Source organism: Neovison vison, chromosome 8 (genome assembly GCF_020171115.1).
Source record: "Neovison vison isolate M4711 chromosome 8, ASM_NN_V1, whole genome shotgun sequence".
NCBI classification, from domain to species: domain Eukaryota; kingdom Metazoa; phylum Chordata; class Mammalia; order Carnivora; family Mustelidae; genus Neogale; species Neogale vison.
Genome location: NC_058098.1, coordinates 107,154,673 through 107,175,439, shown reverse-complemented (window position 1 = coordinate 107,175,439; position 20,767 = coordinate 107,154,673). Strand labels below are relative to the sequence as shown.

The 20,767-nt window shown below is 46.1% G+C and overlaps 2 protein-coding genes across 5 annotated transcripts in view; both read left to right on the top strand.

The window, feature by feature from the left end:
• The window catches only part of POLR1B (RNA polymerase I subunit B), a 29,963-nt gene extending 22,534 nt beyond the window's left edge, over nucleotides 1-7,429 (top strand). For all 3 annotated transcript variants that reach the window (XM_044261610.1, XM_044261611.1, XM_044261612.1), the window contains exons 13-15: nucleotides 3,857-4,053; nucleotides 4,825-5,078; nucleotides 6,109-7,429. In XM_044261610.1, coding sequence (XP_044117545.1) covers nucleotides 3,857-4,053; nucleotides 4,825-5,078; nucleotides 6,109-6,991 — 1,334 coding nt within the window. In that variant the 3' untranslated portion in view covers nucleotides 6,992-7,429. The remainder of the gene's footprint in view (nucleotides 1-3,856; nucleotides 4,054-4,824; nucleotides 5,079-6,108) is intronic.
• An 8,137-nt stretch (nucleotides 7,430-15,566) lies between these two features.
• Nucleotides 15,567-20,040, top strand: CHCHD5 (coiled-coil-helix-coiled-coil-helix domain containing 5). Of its 2 annotated transcripts, none has more exons than XM_044261609.1 (4): nucleotides 15,567-15,748; nucleotides 16,792-16,932; nucleotides 17,021-17,186; nucleotides 19,862-20,040. In XM_044261609.1, coding segments are annotated over exons 1-4 (333 nt in total). In that variant the 5' UTR covers nucleotides 15,567-15,746; the 3' UTR covers nucleotides 19,886-20,040. The 2 variants fall into 2 exon arrangements, with proteins under 2 accessions (XP_044117544.1, XP_044117543.1); XM_044261608.1 differs by having other exon boundaries at nucleotides 17,021-17,219.
• Nucleotides 20,041-20,767: the final 727 nt, after the last annotated feature.

The window sequence follows — 20,767 nt, the reverse complement described above, 5'->3', positions numbered from 1 at the left end:
GCACAGCACAAACTCCCATAAGCCCTTTATGTAGATTCTGTTAACATGTTGTCCCATGTGTACCGTTTTCCATTTGGAGGTAAGCTGCAGACCGATGCCGCTTCACCCTGAAGAATTTCGTTGTGTATTTCCTACCAGTAAGGATGTCCCCTTGCATATTACAGGGCAAGGATTAACATCAGGAAGTGTACCACTGACGTCATTATACTGCTTTATAGTCCTTACTCAGATTTTGACGTATCTTCCCAAAAACATGGTTTATGGCAGATTTTTTTCTATGTAGCACTTAGTCCTCAATCACACGTAGCATTTAGTTGTTGAATCTCTTTAGTCATTTAAATTAGATCCTTAGCCTTTGTCATCTCTGACACTGATGTTTTTGAACAGAAAGGTCATTTTGTGGAATGTTTGTCGATTTGGATTTGTCTGAGATCTTGTGATTGGATTTTTGAAGAACCCAAGCCGTCGTTTTTCCCCATATCTCACCACTGCCAACGCCCTGCCTGCCCACCCAGTGATTCCGGTTTCCACTGAGTGTCGTATCCCTTGAGCCTGGAAGCCTTCCTTTAGTGCTTATTTTTGTAGGTTAGGTTGCTGGCTACAAATCCTCTTAGTTTTTATTCCTCTGGAAATGTCTATATTTGATCTTTACCTGGAACTGGATGTACAGTTCTGGTTGAACAGTTACAGTTTTTCAGCACTTAAGAGATATTACTGGGTCTCTTCTTGGTCTTTGTCATTTGTGTTAGAAGTCAGTGGTTATACGTGTCATTGTTTGCTTGTATGTAATGTGTTATTTTCTCCTGTCTGTAAGATTTTCTCTTCATATCTCATTGGTAGCTGATTGTGATATGCCCACATATGATGGTCTTTGTGCTTGGGGTTTACTGGTCTTCTAAAATCCGTTTTAAAAGATGTCATCAAATTTGCACTTTTCTGCCATTATTTCTAGAAACCCTGATTCTGCCCTATTCTCTCACACCTCCTCTGAGATTTCAGTATATGTGTCATCTATGTTAAACCTTTTGATATTGCCCTATAAGCCATGGGGTCTCTGTTCTTTTCTTTTTTTTTCCCCCCAGTCTTTTTTTTTTTTCTTTCTCTTCAGACTGGATTTTTTTTTTTTTTTAAGATTTTATTTATTTATTTGACAGAAAGAGAGTACAAGCAGGGAGAACAGCAGAGGGAGAGCTAGAAGCAGGCTCCCTGTTGAGCAAGGAGCCCGAAGCGGGGCTTGATCCCAGGACCCTGGGATCATGACCTGAGCTAAAGACAGATGCTTAACCAACTGAGCCACCCAGGCACCCCCAGATTGGATCATTTTTACTGATCTATCATTATCCTCACTGACTTTTTATTCTATTTCGGATATTTAATGTTTCAGCCCTTTGTTTCCATTTATTTTTTATAGTTTCTGTTTTCTCAGAGATTGTGGTCTTCTTTGAATTGTTTTCCTTTGTTTTTTTTTAAAGATTTTATTTATTTATTTGACAGAGAGAAATCACAAGTAGATGGAGAGGCAGGCAGAGAGAGAAGAGAGGGAAGCAGGCTCCCTGCTGAGCAGAGAGCCCGATATGGGACTCAATCCCAGGACCCTGAGATCATGACCTGAGCCGAAGGCAGCGGCTTAACCCACTGAGCCACCCAGGCGCCTGTTTTCCTTTGTTTTTGAGCATAGTTGTAACAAGTCTTTAAAAACTGTTATCTGCTGATTACAACATCCATTTTTTTTTCTTTTTAAGATTTATTATTGTATTTTTTAGGGAGAGGGAGAAGCAGACGCCCTGCTGCAGGGAGCCTGATTGAGGCTCGATCCCAGGACCTTGGCATCATGACCAGAGCCACCCAGGTGTCCCGCTAATTCCAACATTGGGTCACCTCGGGATCTAGTCTCCATTGATTACTTTTTTTTTTCTTGAGCATGGGTTCTGTTTTCCTGTTTCTTTATATTTCTAGAACTATCAGCTCATATCGGGAATGTTGTAAATGATAGGTTTTAAAACTCTGGGTTCTAGGGTCGCCTTCGTGGCTCAGTGGTTAAGGCCTCTGCCTTTGGCTCGGGTCGTGATCTCAGGGTCCTGGGATCGAGCCCCGCATTGGGCCCTCTGCTCAGCGGGGACCCTGCTTCTTCCTCTCTCTCTGCCTGCCTCTCTGTCTACTTGTGATCTCTGTCTGTCAAATAGGTAGTTAAAATCTTTAAAAAAAAAAAAAAAAAAAGACTGGGTTCTATTACATTCCTTTGAAGAGGATTGGTTTTTAGATTTAACTGATAGATAGCTGAACATAGCAGTTGTATGTTCTTCTAGCCTTAGGTGGGCTTCTTAGATCTGTCCCATGCATGCACAGCTCAGCCCACTGAGATCTGGACTCAGTTTATACGTAGAATTTAAGGCCCTCCCTTTATGTTTCTTCCCTTTCTAAAACGTGCCCCCTGACTTTCCAGTTGCCATTGTATTCTGAACTCTATTCCTTGGCTCTTTACGCCAGTAAAACGGTAGGTTTCTGTTTGGGTTATAGCCGCTTTGGTGACTGGACAGCCAGGCCAAAACAAAAACATTAAAACCTGAAAAACGTTAGTAGTTTACTCAGTCCCATTTCTTTCATCCGAGTGTATATTCTTTTCCAGTTCCTCACTGCTTCTGGTTCCTCTCCCGTGCTTTCAGGTTGTATGTGTGTGTGTTTGTGTGCCTGTATAGTGTTTTTGTTTTGTATTGTTCTGGATCTTATGTGTGGAGTGTGGTCTTGTAGGAGTACCCTTCTATTACTGGAAGCCAGAAGTCTCCTTTTCTGTATTTTAAAATTCCATATATAGAGAGAGAGAGACAGAGACAGAGAGAGAGAGAGAATGTGTCATATAGTCTTAAAAATCATATTGTTTCAAATTGATTCTCTATAATATAAAGTAGAAAGAAGTCTTACTTTCCTACCCTGGGAATTAACAAATACTGACTTATAATGTAATTATAAATAATTATAATTAAAAATATAATTATGAAATAATTAACAAATATTGACATTTTGCTCTGTGTAAGAAAGCAGATAAGTTACTATCCCGTTTTCACCCCTTCTCTTCCCCCACTAGTAATACCTTATATTTATATATATCCTTTATTTTCCCTTTTTATTCTTTTCTTACATCATACATGTGTTCATAAACTAGGTATGGAATCGTCTGGGATGTGTAGCAAATACACATAAATCCTATAATATTAACTGTCATTCTGTGCTTTTTCCCCCTCAGCGTTGTCTTCATGGTCTGGTTACGCAGCTACATGTGGTTCTGCTTCATTTTGATGCTGTGTGTTAGTGTATAGTGAGCAGAACCACCACGATTAATTTTTTCATTCCCCTATGATGAATGTTTTGTTGTTTCCTGTTTTATTTTATTCTTTAAAATATTTTATTTGGGGCGCCTGGGTGGCTCAGTGGGTTGAGCCGCTGCCTTCGGCTCAGGTCATGATCTCAGGGTCCTGGGATCGAGTCCCGCATCGGGCTCTCTGCTCAGCAGGGAGCCTGCTTCCTCCTCTCTCTCTCTGCCTGCCTCTCTGCCTACTTGTAATCTCTCTCTGTCAAATAAATAAATAAAATCTTAAAAATATATATATATATATATTTTATTTGTTTGAGCGAGAGAGTGAGGCAGAGCACAAGAGTGGAGTGAGAGGCAGAGAGAGAAGCAGACACCCCACTGAGCAGGGAGTCTGACGCAGGGCTCGATCCCAGGACTCCGAGATCATGACCTGAGCTGAAGGCAGATGCTTAACTGACTGAGCCACCCAGGCACCCCTCCAATTTTATATATGACCTTTATAATCAGGGGGAAAAAGATGCTAAAGTTTTTTTCCCCCCTTTGTAGGGAAGCAAACCATGGGCTTTCCACTTCTCACTTACCAAGCTCGATCAGATAATAAACTGTATCGTCTTCAGACTCCACAAAGCCCTTTAGTGAGACCATACATGTATGATTATTATGACATGGATAACTATCCAATTGGGACAAATGCCATCGTTGCTGTTATTTCTTATACTGGCTACGATATGGAAGATGCCATGGTAAGTTCTCCCAGGAGATGTCGTTCCATTCCTTTTACTTTTTAACTTTTTTGTTTACTGTGTTTCTACATCCTGGTGCATGAGTGTTCTGTTAAATGATGAATTGCTAGTCTCCATGAAAGTGGCAAGCCCTAAGGGATATTCACTAAATATTCAGATATGCATGTATGGTGCATATTTGAGTACATAGTATAAGGTGTTGAATGAGTATAGTCTTGGGAATATCTACCTTTTATATTTATGCATGATTAGGTTTTAAGCCATAGTGTAGGTGGCTTGGAAAATGTGTTTTGTTTTGTTTAAGATTTTATTTATTTGAGCGAGAGGGCACAAGCAGAGGGAGGGGCAAAGGGAGAGGGAGAAGCAGGCTCCCTGGGATCACGACCTGAGCCGAAGGCAGATACTTAACTGACTGAGCCACATAGGTGTTCCAGAAAATCTGGAGTTTTTATTTTATTTTATTTTTTTAATATTTATTTATTTGTCAGAAAGAGAGAGCACACAAGCAGGCAGAGTAGCAGGCAGAGGCAGAGAGAGAAGCAGTCTCCCCACTGAGTAAGGAGCCTGATGCAGGACTTGATCCCAGGACCCTGGGATCATGACCTGAGCCAAAAGCAGACGCTTAACTGATTGAGCCACCCAGGCATCCCTGGAGTTTTTTAAATAGAATGTCAGTTATCCTAAACCATGTATTTTCATTCTAACCATTTTTATTGTAAAAATCCCCATTTAGCCTCAGTGTCTTAAATTAACAATTCTTTGACCTCATAGATTGTGAATAAGGCCTCCTGGGAACGAGGCTTTGCCCATGGAAGTGTCTACAAGTCTGAGTTCATAGATCTGTCTGAGAAAATTAAACAAGGAGATGATAGTCTGGTGTTTGGAGTCAAACCTGGTGACCCGCGGATTCTGCAAAAGTTAGACGACGATGGCTTGCCGTTCATCGGAGCCCAGCTACAGTATGGAGACCCATATTATGGCTACCTGAACCTCAACACCGGAGAAAGCTTTGTGATGTACTATAAGTAAGTTCGGGTACCCAGTGCTATTTTTAAAAGGCTGTTTCTCCCTGAAGTTGCTGAGGTCAGTGAAATTTACCTTGTAAGAGGTGAATTTTGGAGAAGATAACTGAATTGACATTTCTTTTCTTTCTTTCTCTCTTTTTTTTTTTTTTTTAAAGATTTATTTATTTATTTGACGGAGAGAGAGAGATCACAAGGAGGGGGAGGGGGAGGCAGGCTCTCCACTGAGCAGAGAGCCCGATGTGGGGCTCGATCCCAGGACCCTGAGATCATGACCTGAGCCGAAGGCAGAGGCTTTAACCCACTGAGCCACCCAGGCGCCCCTGAATTGGCATTTCTTAAATGAGATAAAGTTTGGTGTGTGCTGTTCGGCCTTTGTTTTTCTGCTTCTCTTGCCAGTGTGTTAGGATTTGACAAGTTGCCTGCGACTTCTTTTAGAACTAGGCTATTCAAACATAATCTCTCTCAGGTTGTAGTTAGGGATTTTCCTAGCTAAAAATGTCAAGTTCATGATGCCTCTTGCTAAAATTAAAAATGTTTAGCTTATTTTACATCTATGAAATGGTTTCAGCTGTAGGTCTTTGTAGGTAGTCTCTGTTGCTGTTCTTTTGGGTGAGCAGAGTTCCGTAGCGAACCGAATCAGCAGCCCTGTTCACAAGTGTTTTTAGGGATACCAGCTCTCTTTGTGCTGGAGAAGAGATGTGAGAATAAATTGTGCAGATATCCTTTATGAAGCACTAATTATGTCAATTAAAACTTAGAGGTGTCTTGGTGTGCCTGGGTGGCTCAGTGGGTTAAAGCCTCTGCCTTCGGCTCAGGTCAGGATCCCAGGGTTCTGGGATCGAGCCCCGCATCGGGCTCTCTGCTCAGCAGGGAGCCTGCTTCTTCCTCTCTCTCTGACTGCCTCTCTGCCTACTTGTGATCTCTGTCTGTCAAATAAATAAATAAAATCTTAAAAAAAAAAAACAACAACTTAGAGGTGTCTTTGTCAGCGTAAAGAGAAGAGTTAGACTTTGTCTGCTTTTTTTCCCAGGAGTAAAGAAAATTGCATCGTGGATAACATCAAAGTGTGTAGTAATGACACCGGCAATGGGAAGTTCAAGTGTATCTGCATCACGATGAGAGTCCCTCGGAACCCGACCATTGGAGACAAATTCGCCAGTCGCCACGGGCAGAAGGGCATCCTGAGCAGGCTGTGGCCAGTAGAGGACATGCCGTTCACCGAGAGTGGGATGGTTCCAGACATTCTGTTCAATCCTCACGGTTTTCCATCCCGCATGACCATCGGGATGTTAATTGAAAGTATGGCAGGGAAGTCCGCTGCCCTGCACGGTCTCTGCCATGATGCGACACCCTTTACCTTTTCAGAGGAGAACTCGGCCTTGGAGTACTTCGGGGAGCTGTTAAAAGCCGGTGGCTACAACTTCTATGGCACCGAGAGGTTGTACAGCGGCATCAGTGGACTAGAACTGGAAGCAGACATTTTCATAGGTGTGGTTTATTACCAGCGTTTGCGCCACATGGTCTCAGACAAGTTCCAGGTTAGGACCACGGGAGCCAGAGACAAAGTCACCAATCAGCCTATTGGGGGAAGGAATGTCCAGGGTGGAATCCGTTTTGGGGAAATGGAGCGGGATGCTCTTTTAGCTCATGGTACATCTTTTCTCCTGCATGACCGCCTCTTCAACTGTTCGGATCGCTCGGTAGCACACGTGTGCATTAAGTGTGGCAGTTTACTGTCTCCGCTGCTGGAGAAGCCACCCCCTTCCTGGTCTGCCACGCGCAACAGAAAATACAACTGTACGTTATGTGATCGAAGTGACACCATCGACACTGTTTCTGTGCCTTACGTTTTCCGGTATTTTGTAGCTGAACTGGCAGCCATGAACATTAAGGTGAAATTGGATGTCATTTAACTTGATGGCGCCTTTCGGGTTAGGAGAACGATCGCATTAAAACAAACTCTAACTTGGGTTCAGTGAAGAGATGACTCAGTTCCTCTGGAGTTTTTCTCAGGGGTGTTCGGGTTTTCCACCAAGACTGGGCAACTAAGAATTCAGGATTTCTGAGTCTCATCAGGATAAATACTGAAGCTGATTTGCAGTGTATTTGTTCAAAAGTTCCACAAGCATCTTTAAAAATGATACACGGAAAAAAAAATGATACACGGATAAGTCCAAGGATATACAGGGAAGTCTTTCCAACCCCGGAGTCCCTGTACCCTACTTTCTCCGGGCAGTGACCATCAAACGTTTCTCCATCTAGAACAAAGCAACCCAGTACAAATACTATTGCAAGCCATATATTTCATTTTGTATTTGCTTATATCCAGATTAAAGTAAAAACCAAAGGTACTTCTATTGAAGTGTAATTGTTAAACAAAACTGTGCATGTTTAACGTGTACAATTAGACGGGTTTGAGCATATGCATACACCTGTGAAATGATCACCGCAATCGAGGTAAGAAACACCACCTCCAAAAGATTCCTTGTGCCCTTTGGGGGTGTGTGTGTGTGTGTGTGTTTGGTTAAAAAACACTGAATTTGACTTCTACCCTCTTAACACATGTTTAGGTGTACAGTAGAATATTGTTAACTAGAGGCAGAACTCACTCATTTTGTAGCGACGGAGCTGTACACCCACTCGACACCAACTCCCTGTTTCCCTCCCACCAGCTCCTGCTAGCCATCATTCTAGTCTGACTCTTTCAGATCCCTCATATAAGTGAGATCATGCAGTATTTGTGGTTCTGTGACAGGCTTATTTTATTTAGTGTAATGGCCTTGAGGTTTATCCATGTTGCACATGGCAGGATTTCCTTTTTTAGAGCTGAATAATATTCCATTGTATGTATAGCATGTTTTCTTTATTCATCTTTTTTTTTTTTAAGATTTTATTTATTTATTTGAGAAAGTGAGAGAAAGCACCAGCAATGGGGAGTTGGGGGTGGGGGAGAAGCAGGCTCTCTGCCAAACAGGGAGCCCAATATGGGACTCGATTCTGGACCTCGGGATCATGACCTGACCTGAAGGCAGACACTCAACTGACTGAGCCACGCAGGCGCCCCTCTTTGTTCCTCTCTTGATGGAGATTTAGGTTGCTTCCATATCTTAGAAATAATGTTCATATGCTATATTTTGTTTAATGTAATACAGCCAAAATGCCATTTCCACGGGTAATAAATATAATTTATGGAGATAGTTTACATTGTTTTTCCATATTAACCTCTAAAATCCAGTGGCTGTTTTTTTGTGTACAATATTTCATTGTTTGGACGTATTGTTCCCTGCTGGGGCGTATTTGGGCAGTTTCATTCTTTGGGCACTATAAATGGTGCTGGTAGTAGATGACCTTGTATTCACTTGTGAATACATGCTCTTTGATATTAAACTTTACTAAAATAATTCTTGAGTCTGGCTTTAGGTGTCTCTTGGTAATAATAAGGCAGATGGAGCTAGACTGAGAAAACTAGTATATCCTGGCTTTGCTTCATTAAACTGTTGGGAAAAAGAAATAAGGAAAGATGCCTCAAATCTATTGGCTGATACTTGCATTACTGTTAGTAGACTCCCAGATGAACTTTACCACCCCATTCCAGTCTCTGTCTCTCTCACAAGCCCATAGCTGAGGTATGTGGTTCCAAGTCTCCCAATTTTTTTAGGAGCACTAAAAATGGTAACAAATAAAGTTTGTTTTATCTTTTGTTTTTTATTTAAATTCCAGTTAATATATAGTGTAATACTAGTTTTAGGAGTAGAATTTAGAGATTCATCACTTCCATATACCATGCAGTGCTCATCATTAAGTGCCCTCCTTAACCCCCTTCACTCACTTACCCCTTCCCCCTAGCTGTCTCCCTTCCAGCAACCCTGTTTGTTCTCTAGAGTTAAGAGTCTTTTATGGTTTGTCTCTCTTCATCCCGTCCCTCGCTGTGTTGATCTGTTTTATTTCTTAAATTCCACAGAGTAAAATCATATGTCTTATCTCTTATTTGCTTATCTTTTTTAAATTTATAGATTCACAAAATTGACATTGGGACAATTCCCAGAGTTTAGTCCTGTTTCACCGGTTTTACATGCACTCCTTTGTGTGTATTGTTTGGATCAGTCATACCACGTGTAGACTGATGTAATGAACATAATCAAGACACAGGACTACAAACCATAAGTGATGTTATCATAGGAAAAAAACATGAGATTGCTGGAGGGGAATGGGGTAAGTGGGTGATAGACATTAAGGAGGAAAAGTGATACAGTGAACACTAGGTATTATATAAGACTGATGAATCACTGATCTCTGCCTCTGAAAGTAATAATATACCATATGTTAACTGAATTTATATGGCAGGCAAGAATTCTACCACTGAACCACCAATGCTGAATTTATATGGAAAAAAAAAAGACACACAACTATTCCACACCACAAGGCTCAGCCATGATTTTTTCCCTTCATAGCTGTCCCCAGCCCTATCCCCCATCTTTAACCCCTGGCAACCACTAATCTATTCTCTATAATCTTGTTATTTCAAGAATATTATATAAATGGAATCATATAGTAGTAACCTTTTGAAATTGGCCTTTTTCACTCTGCAGTTCCCGAGATCCACTCAGGTTCTTGCATGTGTCAGTAACTTATTCCTTCTTACTGCCACTCAGCACTCCATGAGAGGGTGCAGTTTTTATCATTTGGGTTTGGTTTTTGGTAGATCATGCTTTTGGTGTCCTGTCCTAAGAACTCCTTAAGCCCAGGGGTGCCTGTGTGGCTCAGTGGGTTAAAGCCTTCAGCTCAGATCATGATCTCAGGGTCCTGGTATTGAGCCCCACATCAGGCTCTCTGCTCAGCAGGGAGCCTGCCTCCCCATCTCTCTCTCTCTCTGCCTGCCTCTCTGCCTACTCGGGATCTCTGTCTGTCAAATAAATAAATAAATCTTTAAAAAAAAAAAAAAAAACTCTTCAAGCCCAAAGATTTTATATATTCTAAGCGTTTATAATTTTATGCTGTACACTTAAGTCTAGGATCCGTGTATCCCTTTTGAGTTTTTTTTAAAGATTTGTCCATTTATTAGAGTGTGTGAGTGGAGGGGGTGAGGACAGGCAGACAGAATCTCGAGCAGACCCTGCTGAGCGGGGAGCCCGACAACACAGGAATCAGTTACAGGACCCTGAGATCACCACCTGAGCCAAAATCAAGAGCTGGGTGCCCAACTGACTTAACCACCCAGGGGCCCCTTGAGTAATTTTTCTATAAGGTGTGAGGTTCAGCTCAAGATTCCTCTTGTTTTTTGTTTTGTTTTGTTTTTTTGCCAGAGGACTGAATATATTATGTATCTCTTTGCTGTGTTGGTATAACACAAATTAGTGTATGCAGTGAATGGATATAGGTGTAGAAAAGATAACATATTTATACAAATGGAATTGTTGTTGTGAAACAAATGTCTCCAAGGAAAGGATGGAGCTGTATGTAAAACTGAATGTTACTTATGTCTATGAATGGAATATTGGATAACATTAATATTTTAAGGAAATAAATACAAAATTGAATGATGGGTTAATTATCCAAATAGTATATGGGTAGATTAAAAACTGCAGTAGAATAGGGCTGTCAGCTTCTGTATTTATAAAAGCGAGTTTCCTAATGAAAGAACAGAACTATACACAAGATGGAATAAATAAGTTGTCTCTGTTAAGAATGCTGATACAACAAAAATGAATTGCCCCACTGTGGTCCTTGAAATGAACCGGTTTTATTTGATGGACACGCCATACACCCAAGTGGTTGTAACAGGTACTGCAAGCTGTATTATAAGAACAGATGTTTCAAGTGTGTGTGGTACTTCTTTTGATGGGAAGAAGTGTTCCCACAGTGATCCACAGTGAGGCAGATCCACAGTGAGGATGATGCCAACAGGCCGAGGACCTCTGTAAGACCCAGCAGGCGCCCCAGCCCCGCGCCGCCATGTAGGGGAGACAGCACAGGCTGTGGGGAAGAGCCTACAGCACTGATGGAAGAGCTGGTCTGAGCAGGCTTCCTGCAGGCTGTCCACACTGCCCTCCCCCTCTGACCTGCTAGTCCCAGTAAGCCTTTTCAACTGCAGGCGTTACGATGGTATATGGTGCAGCCTGGGGCAAAGGGATGTAGGCAGAAGCGTCCCCGGGAGTTTTGGTGTTGTGTCCTTGTAAGAGGACAGCACACAGAGAAGGTGATGTGAGTGGAGGCAGAGATAGGAGTAATGTGTCTACCAGCCAAGGAATGCTAAGGACTGCCTGTAACCACCGCAAGCTGGGGAACAGGCATGGAACGGATTCTCCTTCAGGGCCTCCAGCAGGAATCTGCTGCCAGCACCTTGATTTTGGACTTCCTGCTTCCTGAATGGTGAAAATGCATGTCTGTTCTTTTAAGCTACCCAGCCTGTGGCAGTTTGTTACAGCAACCTCAGGAAGCCAATCCCACGGAGGCTCAGCTCCCTACGGAACACATACTTGTGTGGGTTCTAAATGAGCGATGCCTCCGTGTGGACAGAAGGTAATATTGAGACTGGTGAGGAGGCCCAGACTGGCTGTAAGGGAAACAAACCACTTAATTAACCTTTCCCACACTTCCTTTTCCTTCTCAAGGAGAGCTGTGTTCTAGCTGAAACATCAAATACCACTTCTTGGAGGCAAAGCCAAGAAGTGAGGCATTGTCCTCTATCTGGGACCAGTTTCTGCACACCTCCCTTTCAGCCTGTGGCCCCCAGCCTCCAAGGACCTGGAAGAGATCAGCACTGGGACCCGCTCATCAGCAGCAGCATCTGAATCTGCATCTCTTACACCTCAAACCCCGAGAACCTAGAGTGGATGAGGAAGGTACGTGCAGTGCCGAGGAGGTAGCCAGGCCCACTGGGAACCCCAGCCCCAGGCAAGCCGCCCAGTGAGGAGGAAAGGAATTGCCCTGGGTGAGTGGTCAAGGTCTTGCCTAAGACCCGTTCCCAGGGGGCAGAACAGAGCCGAGCCGACCTCACCACAAGGGCACACCCTCGGTTCTGCTGCCTCACACCCATCATCACGTAGGAAGACTGTGAAGCTGGTGTTTGTCAGTTTCTCTAGGACAGAGCCATGGCCTTGACCTCCCAAGCCCTCCCACGCCCAGCACCAGAGGGAAGACAGCACACTTAATCCAGGCCTGTGTGGATAGCATGGCAGGAACCAACATGTGGATCCTTTGCCAAGCCTCACTCACCCCTGCCTAGACTAACAAACGGCTGGAATCCAGAAGCAGGAGGCAGGAACAGTGCACTGCAGTTCCCAAGGAATCCTAAGGCTTTGAGATCTTGGGGAACAAATCTGGGAGGCAAAGGATCCAGGAGACCCCAGTGAGAAAATGGAAGTTAAGCTTTGAGCAAAGTGTTCATTTTACTCAGTCTTTTTTTTTTTTTTTAAACTAAGGACCTTAATAAGGAGAAACAAATAAGAGCTGGGAGACCCCCCTCCAAGTTACAGTATATGGTTTCCTCTTAACAATTTTCTGTGCCACTGTTTCCAGAGGAGGGGTGGTCCTGAAGCTCTAGATCACTAGCCCGCGGCTAGTGATGACAGATGGAATGTGGCAGGAAAAGCATGTTCACTGCCATCCTCAGCTTGGAGATTTTACATGTATTGAGCTCGTCAGGATTTGCCTCCCACCCATCATATCCTATAAACTTAAGACCAAGAGGGAGCACTTCTAGAAAAGAAAAACCCAGGAGATGAAGGTGGCAATGAAGCCACCCGAGGGGAGAGGAGCCCTCAGGACTCCAGGAGACCCTGTCCTCGTCAATAGCGTTCTTCTCATAATACCATTAGGAAATCACCAACACACCCAGGCACCATCCCTTCCTGCCACAGGGCCCCTTCAGGGGATCAAGGGTCAGGACTCATGTTGTACCTCACAAATCATCCGGTCAAAGTTGTGTTTGTGTTGCCATTTGTGGCAGCTCTCAGTCTGGCCAGGGATTGAAGCACTGGACCACTCCCTCCGGATCCCATTCTACAAGTGCACCCTCCCACCCAACCCCCCCCCATCATACTCCCTGCCCTTCATCAGATCTGACATGCCCCACCTGGAGGACTATATGCTCCGTGAAGCACACAGACAAATATCACATGACCTCACATATGTGGAATCTAAGCTGGACTCGTGGAAACAGAATGGTGGTTGGCAGGCCTGGGGTGTGGGGGGAAATGGGGAGATGTTGGTCAAAGGGTATAAACTCTATTCAGTAAGTTCTGGAGACCTAATGTATAGCATTAGTTAATACTAACATATTGTATACTTGACATTTGCTAAGAGACTGGATCTCAAATGTCCTCATCACACATTAAAAATGTTAACTATGTGAACTGACGGATATTACTGTGGTAATCATTTCACATTATCTATGTATACCAAAACATCACACTGTATACCCTTTTTTAGCAGTATGAATTTTGGTCTTTTACTCCCTGCTGGGGAAACAGTTCCTGGCACACAGACAGCACTTAATAAGTATCATACAAGTCAACGAGTGGCTCATTTTATCCTCATGCAATCCTGCAAGCAGATGGTTTTATTCATTCCATTATTATTCTGTCAGACCCCATGCTATGGAGGGGATCCAGCGGTGACATGAGACAGATACAAGGCCCCTTCCCTTGTGGGTCTTGAAGTAGGCAGAACATATGCAAAGAAATACAGTAACAAATTCTGATAAGGCTAGAAAGGGAAAGTACACAGTGCTCAACACCATGTGCTCAGCAGGTGTCATTTCAGTCTCTGCTCACAAGGGCTCCTTAAGCAGCCATTATGGAGGAAACTGAAACCCAGAGAGCAGATTCTGTCCAAGATTCCAGATTCAAACCCAGGTCTGCTTCACTCCATAAGCCTACCTTGCATTTGATCCCTAAGAGGAAGTTAGTCAGACTCTTGAGCTACAGGCCAAAAACAACCTAGAAGCTTAGAAGCACAAGTGTCACACTTCCGGAGGGGGGGGGTGCTGTCTCCTTTTGGGGTCTTCATCATATCTACTAATGAGCTCACATGTTTGAACCCCTTCCCTTGAAGGAGCACGTTACAGGGACTTTGAGGTAAGACTCATGAAGTGGCAAGGGACAGGTTAAGATTTCACTTTCCCAGGAGAGAAAAATATGAGGATTCAGTCCACATTTGCATCCAAAGTGTTCTCTGCCACTGAGGGTGTTCCTTCCCCTCTTCTCCCATCAAAAATGCACTTGGGGGACGCCTGGGTGGCGCAGTTGGTTGGACGACTGCCTTCGGCTCAGGGCGTGATCCTGGAGTCCCGGGATCGAGTCCCACATCAGGCTCCCAGCTCCATGGGGAGTCTGCTTCGCTCTCTGACCTTCTCCTCGCTCATGCTCTCTCTCACTGTCTCTCTCAAATAAATAAATAAATAAAATCTTAAAAAAAAAAAATCATAAAAAAAAAAAAATGCACTTGGAAGTTTTTGCAAGGAAGGATAGGAGGCCTTGGGTAAAAAGCTTTCCTTCGGTGCACACAGCTCCAAACCTACTCCTATCATCCAAGGCAGGTTCGGATGGTCAGTGGGACAATCATGTGTCCAGGGTCAACCAGGGCAGCTCACAGTAACAGTCTCCAGTAACAGTGCTCACTTCTCCAGAAATTCTGAGGGTCCAGGCTCTGCCCTAACTGTCAACATGCACTATGCCCTGTGTAGAGGACCTCACCGTTATCCTCCCCATTTACAGATGAGCACACCCATACTCCAAGTAGCTGTCACTTGCTCACAAATAGCTCTTGCTCCTCGACACTATGATGAAGAGCATTTTATGTTCATTTTGGCTGGAGTCTGGGGAAGACATCCACATATTTGTTGGTGGCGCTGATGCTTAGACTCCCTCTGATCTCGGGATACTCGCACCCACCCTCACAGATGAGAAAACGTACCCCCGGGTCTCACACTGGAGGACAGACCAATAGGTGGAAATGATACCCCTCCAGGAGGAATTAGAATTACACATGCCCATAATCGCGTGGAGCCAATATTAACACTCAAGTCCAGCCTGGACCCAGGGCTTATGCCAAGAAGAAGGGGGCCTGGTCTGAGTCCCCCAGGCTGAGCCGATGGCAGCTCCAGGCCGGCTGGTCCCACTCCTGCGGTGACCCCCTTCCCGCGGCTCCGCGCGCGCGCGCGCACGCACCAACATCCGGAGAGGACCCGGAGCGCCCGCGCAAGACGGAAGGTGGCACTGCGTCGGTAGGCGTCAGGGTCCCGGTCCCCACGCCCAGGAGTCCGCAGCCACGGCGCCCAACCTGGCCACCAACGGCACCACATCGAGTGGGCAGAGCAGCCGCTCGCGCCCAGATCCCGGAGGGTAGCTAGGAGAGAAGCGCACGCGCGGCCTCTCCCGTATTTCCGGCGCGGCCACGGCCAGCCGGATGTAGAAAGCTCAGAGCCACCGAGTCGCAGAGCGGCCCGCGACAGCTGCGCAGGCGCCGCCAATACAGGCGGGGCCGGAAGGAGAGACAGAGCGCCGCCATGACAGGTTGGGCCTAAAGGGAACAGAATGGGCCACTTGCCGGCTCTGCGACCGGAAAAAACGAGGCAAGGACAGCCGAGTTGGGCGCCGCCATGACAACCTGACCGGAAAAGGCGGAGCTCTCCTCCCGGACTGATTTCCTATCCACACCGGCCTGGAGATGTGAGTAGCGGGAGCGCCTACCCTGGATCTGCCGCCGCACCCTCTCTTCCGTGATCTGGACCTAGGCCAGCACTCCGGGAGGAAGGGTTGGCGTCTTTGTTCCTCGAAGATCCGACCCTTAGGATTCAGCGCAGTCCATTACAAGTCTCGTCCCTCCGCGTGTCTAGGCCCCGCCCCCTGAGCGTTTAGACTCCGCCCCTCTACTTCGGGTAACTGGGAACTTGTCAGGTCCACCCTTAACACCCACCCAACCGTGTCCCTAGGACCCCAGGCACGGTCCACCACCTTGCAACCCTAGGACTGCAGAATTGTCACGGCACCTCTGCGATTCTTAGACCCGTTCTTTCATCCCCCTAGATCACTAAACTATATCTTCTGAACCTTCGGATCAGCGCATCATCACAGACCTAGCCTGTAATGCCCACAGACTTGTTCCCAGACCACCCGTGCCGCTCTAGATTTCCAGATCTTTTTCTCAAGAGCTTACTTGTAGGAACATCCAGATCTATCCCAGAGCTCCAGCCTCACCCAGTGCTTCCACATCATGCCCCTAGAACTCTGAGACCCACCCCAGGGCTTCAAGTCTCACCTCCAGTACCTCTGTCCTCAGACTTAATCGCTAAGACTCTGGTCAATGGACCCTTCCCCAGGACCCAAGACCTTCCCACCTGGACTTCTGAACCTCTTTTTAGGACTTCCGAACCCCTTTATGGCTCCCAGATTTTCTCCTAGAACTCAAGATCTTACTTCTAAGGCCCTATCGAGGGATGCCTGAAGGACCCCAAGGCTTGCCTTTGAATGATTAGACTTTTTTTGGAAAAGTTCTCCATCATTTTCCCAGAAGCCCCCACCCTGTTTCACAATCCCCAGGGCTTGTGCTTTCCCTCCCTGTCCATCTCCCTGGCTCTATCCCAGGATACCTTCAGACTCCTAGATCTACCCAGGATACCTAGTGTTGTTCCCCGCTCCATCTCCCTACTGAGATCAGAACTCCCTTTCTGGTCTGTTGCCTGAAATTACCCTCAGCCCACCATGTCCCACAGGCAGGCGGCCCTGGAGGTCACGGCTCGCTACTGTGGCCGGGAGCTGGAGCAATATGGCCAGTGTGTGGCAGCCAAGCCTGAGTCATGGCAACGGGACTGTTACCACCTTAAGATGAGTATTGCTCAATGCACATCCTCCCAGTGAGTGTGGGCAAGAATGGGACGGGGTGGGGGCAGGGGCGGGCAGTGGAGTGGAAGTGTGAATGCTTGAAATGTCCTTCCTCCACAGCCCAATCATCCGTCAGATCCGCCAGGCCTGTGCTGAACCTTTTGAGGCCTTTGAGGAGTGCCTTCGACAGAATGAGGCAGCTGTGGGCAACTGTGCAGAGCACATGCGCCGCTTCCTGCAGTGTGCTGAGCAGGTGCAGCCACCGCGCTCACCCTCAACTGTGGAGGTGAAGCCGCCACGATCACCCTCAACTGTGGAGGTGAGGCAGGAGCAGGGACTCGTCACTACTTAACCCCCTTTGTCCTTGTAGTTGCTCAAAATAAAGACCTGGGAGTTATCCTCAACTGCCCTGCCATAGGCCTGTGTGAGCATCCGGGATCCAGAACATGATCACCTCTTGCCCCTTCCCATAGCCCCTGCTTCAGTCCAGACCCCTCTCTGACCTCTCCACCTCCAGAATCCCTGCCCCAGCCTTTTCCCTGACTCTCTGAATCCCCTCTCACTTGCCCTCCCCACAGTGGCCACAGAGAGCATTTAGAAACTGAAAACTCATCTGGTACATATTTGCTTAGATCTCTTCAATAGCTTCCCATTCGCTCTGAGAACAAAATCCAGGTCCTTGCTGGTTCTCTGTGTTCTTCCCCGGGCTGACCTCATCCACCTCCTTCCTTACCTGCTCTCTTGTTCCCTTCCTCACTACCCCTCTGCTGTACTCGGTGAGGGGATGAGGAGCGAGCAAATGAGTCTTACTCTTTTTAATGATGTGTACGTACATAAACAGATATGCAGTATAACAATGGTATTATGATTTCATGGATGGCTGCAATTTTTAAAAGCGGTCTTAAAAGATTGCTTGGGGAGGCTGCCTGGGTGGTGGCTCAGATGTTTGGGCATCTGCCTTCAGCTCTGGTCATGATCCCCAGGTCCTGGGATCGAGTCCCGCATTGGGTTCCCTGCTCGGTGGGGAGCCTGCTTCCCCCTCTGCCTCTGTGTGTGTGTGTCTCATGAATGAATAAATAAGATCTTTAAAAAAAAAAAAAAAGATGTCATTAAAGACCCCTTGGGGAGCTGTAATAAAAATGAAATTGAGAAATGCCCCTTTAGAAGTTAACCACCTCCCCTCACTGGACTGTGCCCTCCTAAGGCAAAAGTCACATCTTGAACCACCTCCCTCTTAACGTTCTCTTATTTGAGCCTCTGTGTTCTGTATTACCGCTTTCAGTCCATTCTCTGTGATGGTCCCAGAGCAGTCCCAGAGGAAATCTGATCATATTCTGCTTCACTTATATATTTTATTTTATTTATTTATTTTTTTTGAGAGAGAAAGTGCAAGTGGGGAGAGGGGTAGAGAGAGTGAAAGAGAGGGAATCCTAAGCAGGCTCCACACTGACTCGGGGCTCGTTCTCAAAACCCTGAGATCATGACCTGAGCCCAAATCAAGAGTTGGTGCATGCTTAATCAACCACCCAGACACCCCATGTCCTGTTTCACTTGAAAACCTTTCAGTTAAGTGTCTGCCTTCAGCTCAAGTCGTCATCCCGGGACCCTGGGATTGAGCCCCAGGTCAGTGTCCCTGCTGGGCGAGGAACCTGCTGCTCCCCTGCTTGTGTGCTCTCTCTCTGTCAAATAAATAAGTAAGATCTTTAAAACAAAAACAAAAACAAAAACAAAAACAAAGCTTTCCGTGGCTTCTCACCTCCATCCACCAAATCTGAATTCCAGCACAGCCTATAGGGCCCCCCCACCCACCCCGCTCCCTCCTTTCTACATCATACTCTGTTCCAGCCATAGTGAGCCTGCAGTTACTCAGGTGCATGTCTCTCCTGTTGGCAGGCTTTTATCCAGCTATTTCCTTCTGCCTGGACTGTCCTTCCTGGGCCACTTGGCTACTTGCTATTCTGGCTTATATATCGCTGCCTCTGAAAACATCCCTAGCAGGCACATCCCCATCTCCAGGCTCCCAGGGTGTCTGAGCTCCCTCCATCATGGCTTATATCTCACTGCCTTGTAACTGCTTCATTCCCATTGGCTGTCTCAGAGGGGATCTTGGCTAAATATGGGGGAGATGCCCTTTACCAGGCCCTGTAGTCCTTGTTTTGTTTTAATAAGGCAGTAATAAGTGAAAGGTTCAGGCCCTAGGAGTGGACACCAGCAGGAAAGACTTTTATTTATTTATTTTTTGAGATTTTATTTATTGGGGTACCTGGCTAGCTCAGTGGGTTAAGCCTCTTCCTTAGGCTCAGGTCATGATCTCAGGGTCCTGGGATTGAGCCCCGAATTGGGCTCTCTGCTCAGCAGGGAGTCTGCTTTCCCTTCTCTCTCTGCCTACCTCTCTACCTACTTGTGATCTCTCTCTACCTCTCTGTCAAATAAATAAATAAAATCCTTAAAAAAAAAAAAAAAGATTTTATTTATTTATTTGACACAGAGAGAGAGAGAGATCACAAGTAGGCAGAGTAGGCATAGTTCGTCATTCCTGCCCTGGTTAAGCAATCAGCCTCTCCTGGTCTTCCTCTGGCCATCCTGCCCCTAAATCAGCTCTCCTCTGGCAGCCAGAGGACCTTGTAAAAATGGAAATGAGATCATATCTCTTCCTTTACAGCCTGTTGTGGTTCCTGAGTGCACTCAGAGTGATTACTACCACACCTGCTTCCTCTATTGCCCTGTAACAATGCCAGGACACAGCAGATGCTCAGTAAATATAGCAAATGGTGACTTCTCTCCTCCCAGTGACAGTTCACTGTGTCAGATGTGTTCACATGACAGATGGCCAAGGTCATCACCTGATACCTTCTCCCTCCAGACTCTGGACTTGGCAAAGGCAGCCTCTGCTGTGTCTACATAATCTCCCCAGTGGTCACAAAAGAGGTGCTAGTAGATGGTCATGTTTTTTTTCCACAGGCAAAGCCACTTCCTGCCTCCTGAGGACTCGGAACCATGGAAAAACTGGACACGAGTGACTGGCTCCTTGATGCCCCCAGCCCTGAAGAGTGGCCAGGTGGAGTCCTGAGGGGCCTGGACCTGAGTCTGGCTTCTCTGGACAGCAGGACTCACAATAAATAAAGACTCTGTATACCAGGCTCTGCCTTCTGCCTTCAGCAGCTGAGGGGGAAACCCTGCTCCTCTGTTCCCCAGCTTCGCACCGTGTGCCAAGAAAGGGCCTGCTCACCAGAGTTAAGATGACCCTTCTTCCCTCGTTAACTCTGCCAACAGCCACTTCCAGTCTCCTGCTGCACAGATGTGGGAAAGGCTCTTTCTCCCATCCACTCCAGTGTTTACCCACTCTTTACAGAGCGTTTCCTTGAAGTTTAGGGGGCAATAATATCACACTTCTTTTCCTCCTGTGTTTTGAAGCAATCTTGTGATAGACAGGGGCACTAGACAGTGGGAATGAAAATACTGGCTTTATTATTGAGAACAGTGAAACCAAGGGGTATGGCTTAGCGTGTGCTGTCCTGGACTTCTGTTCTGTCTTGGTTTGTGTCATTCCAGAATTCAACCCTGAGAATTAGAGTGCAGATAGTATATTTAGAATGTGATTCCAGAAACATTTGGAAGTGAGTGGAGAGGTGAGATGGAGAGGAAGGCAGCCGACAAAAGGTGCGTTATCAAGCCAGTTACCACAATGGACAATGGACTCAATCTAAGGGGCAAGGAGGTTGGGGTATAGATCACCAACTGCCCGTCTGTCATTGGGGGCAGGTGTCATGGGCACTGATGGTTTTGCACTCCTTCCTGCCCTGTGTGGTCCTGTGCCCTGCCATCAAACAGGCCCTGAGTGGAGAGTAACCAGGAATCAAGTGAGCA

Coding starts and splice junctions, on each gene's coding strand:
- CHCHD5 (XM_044261608.1), top strand. Junction 16,933..17,020: donor GCTCAATGCACATCCTCCCA/GTGAGTGTGGGC, acceptor CTTCCTCCACAG/CCCAATCATCCGTCAGATCC. Junction 17,220..19,861: donor GATCACCCTCAACTGTGGAG/GTGAGGCAGGAG, acceptor TTTTTTCCACAG/GCAAAGCCACTTCCTGCCTC.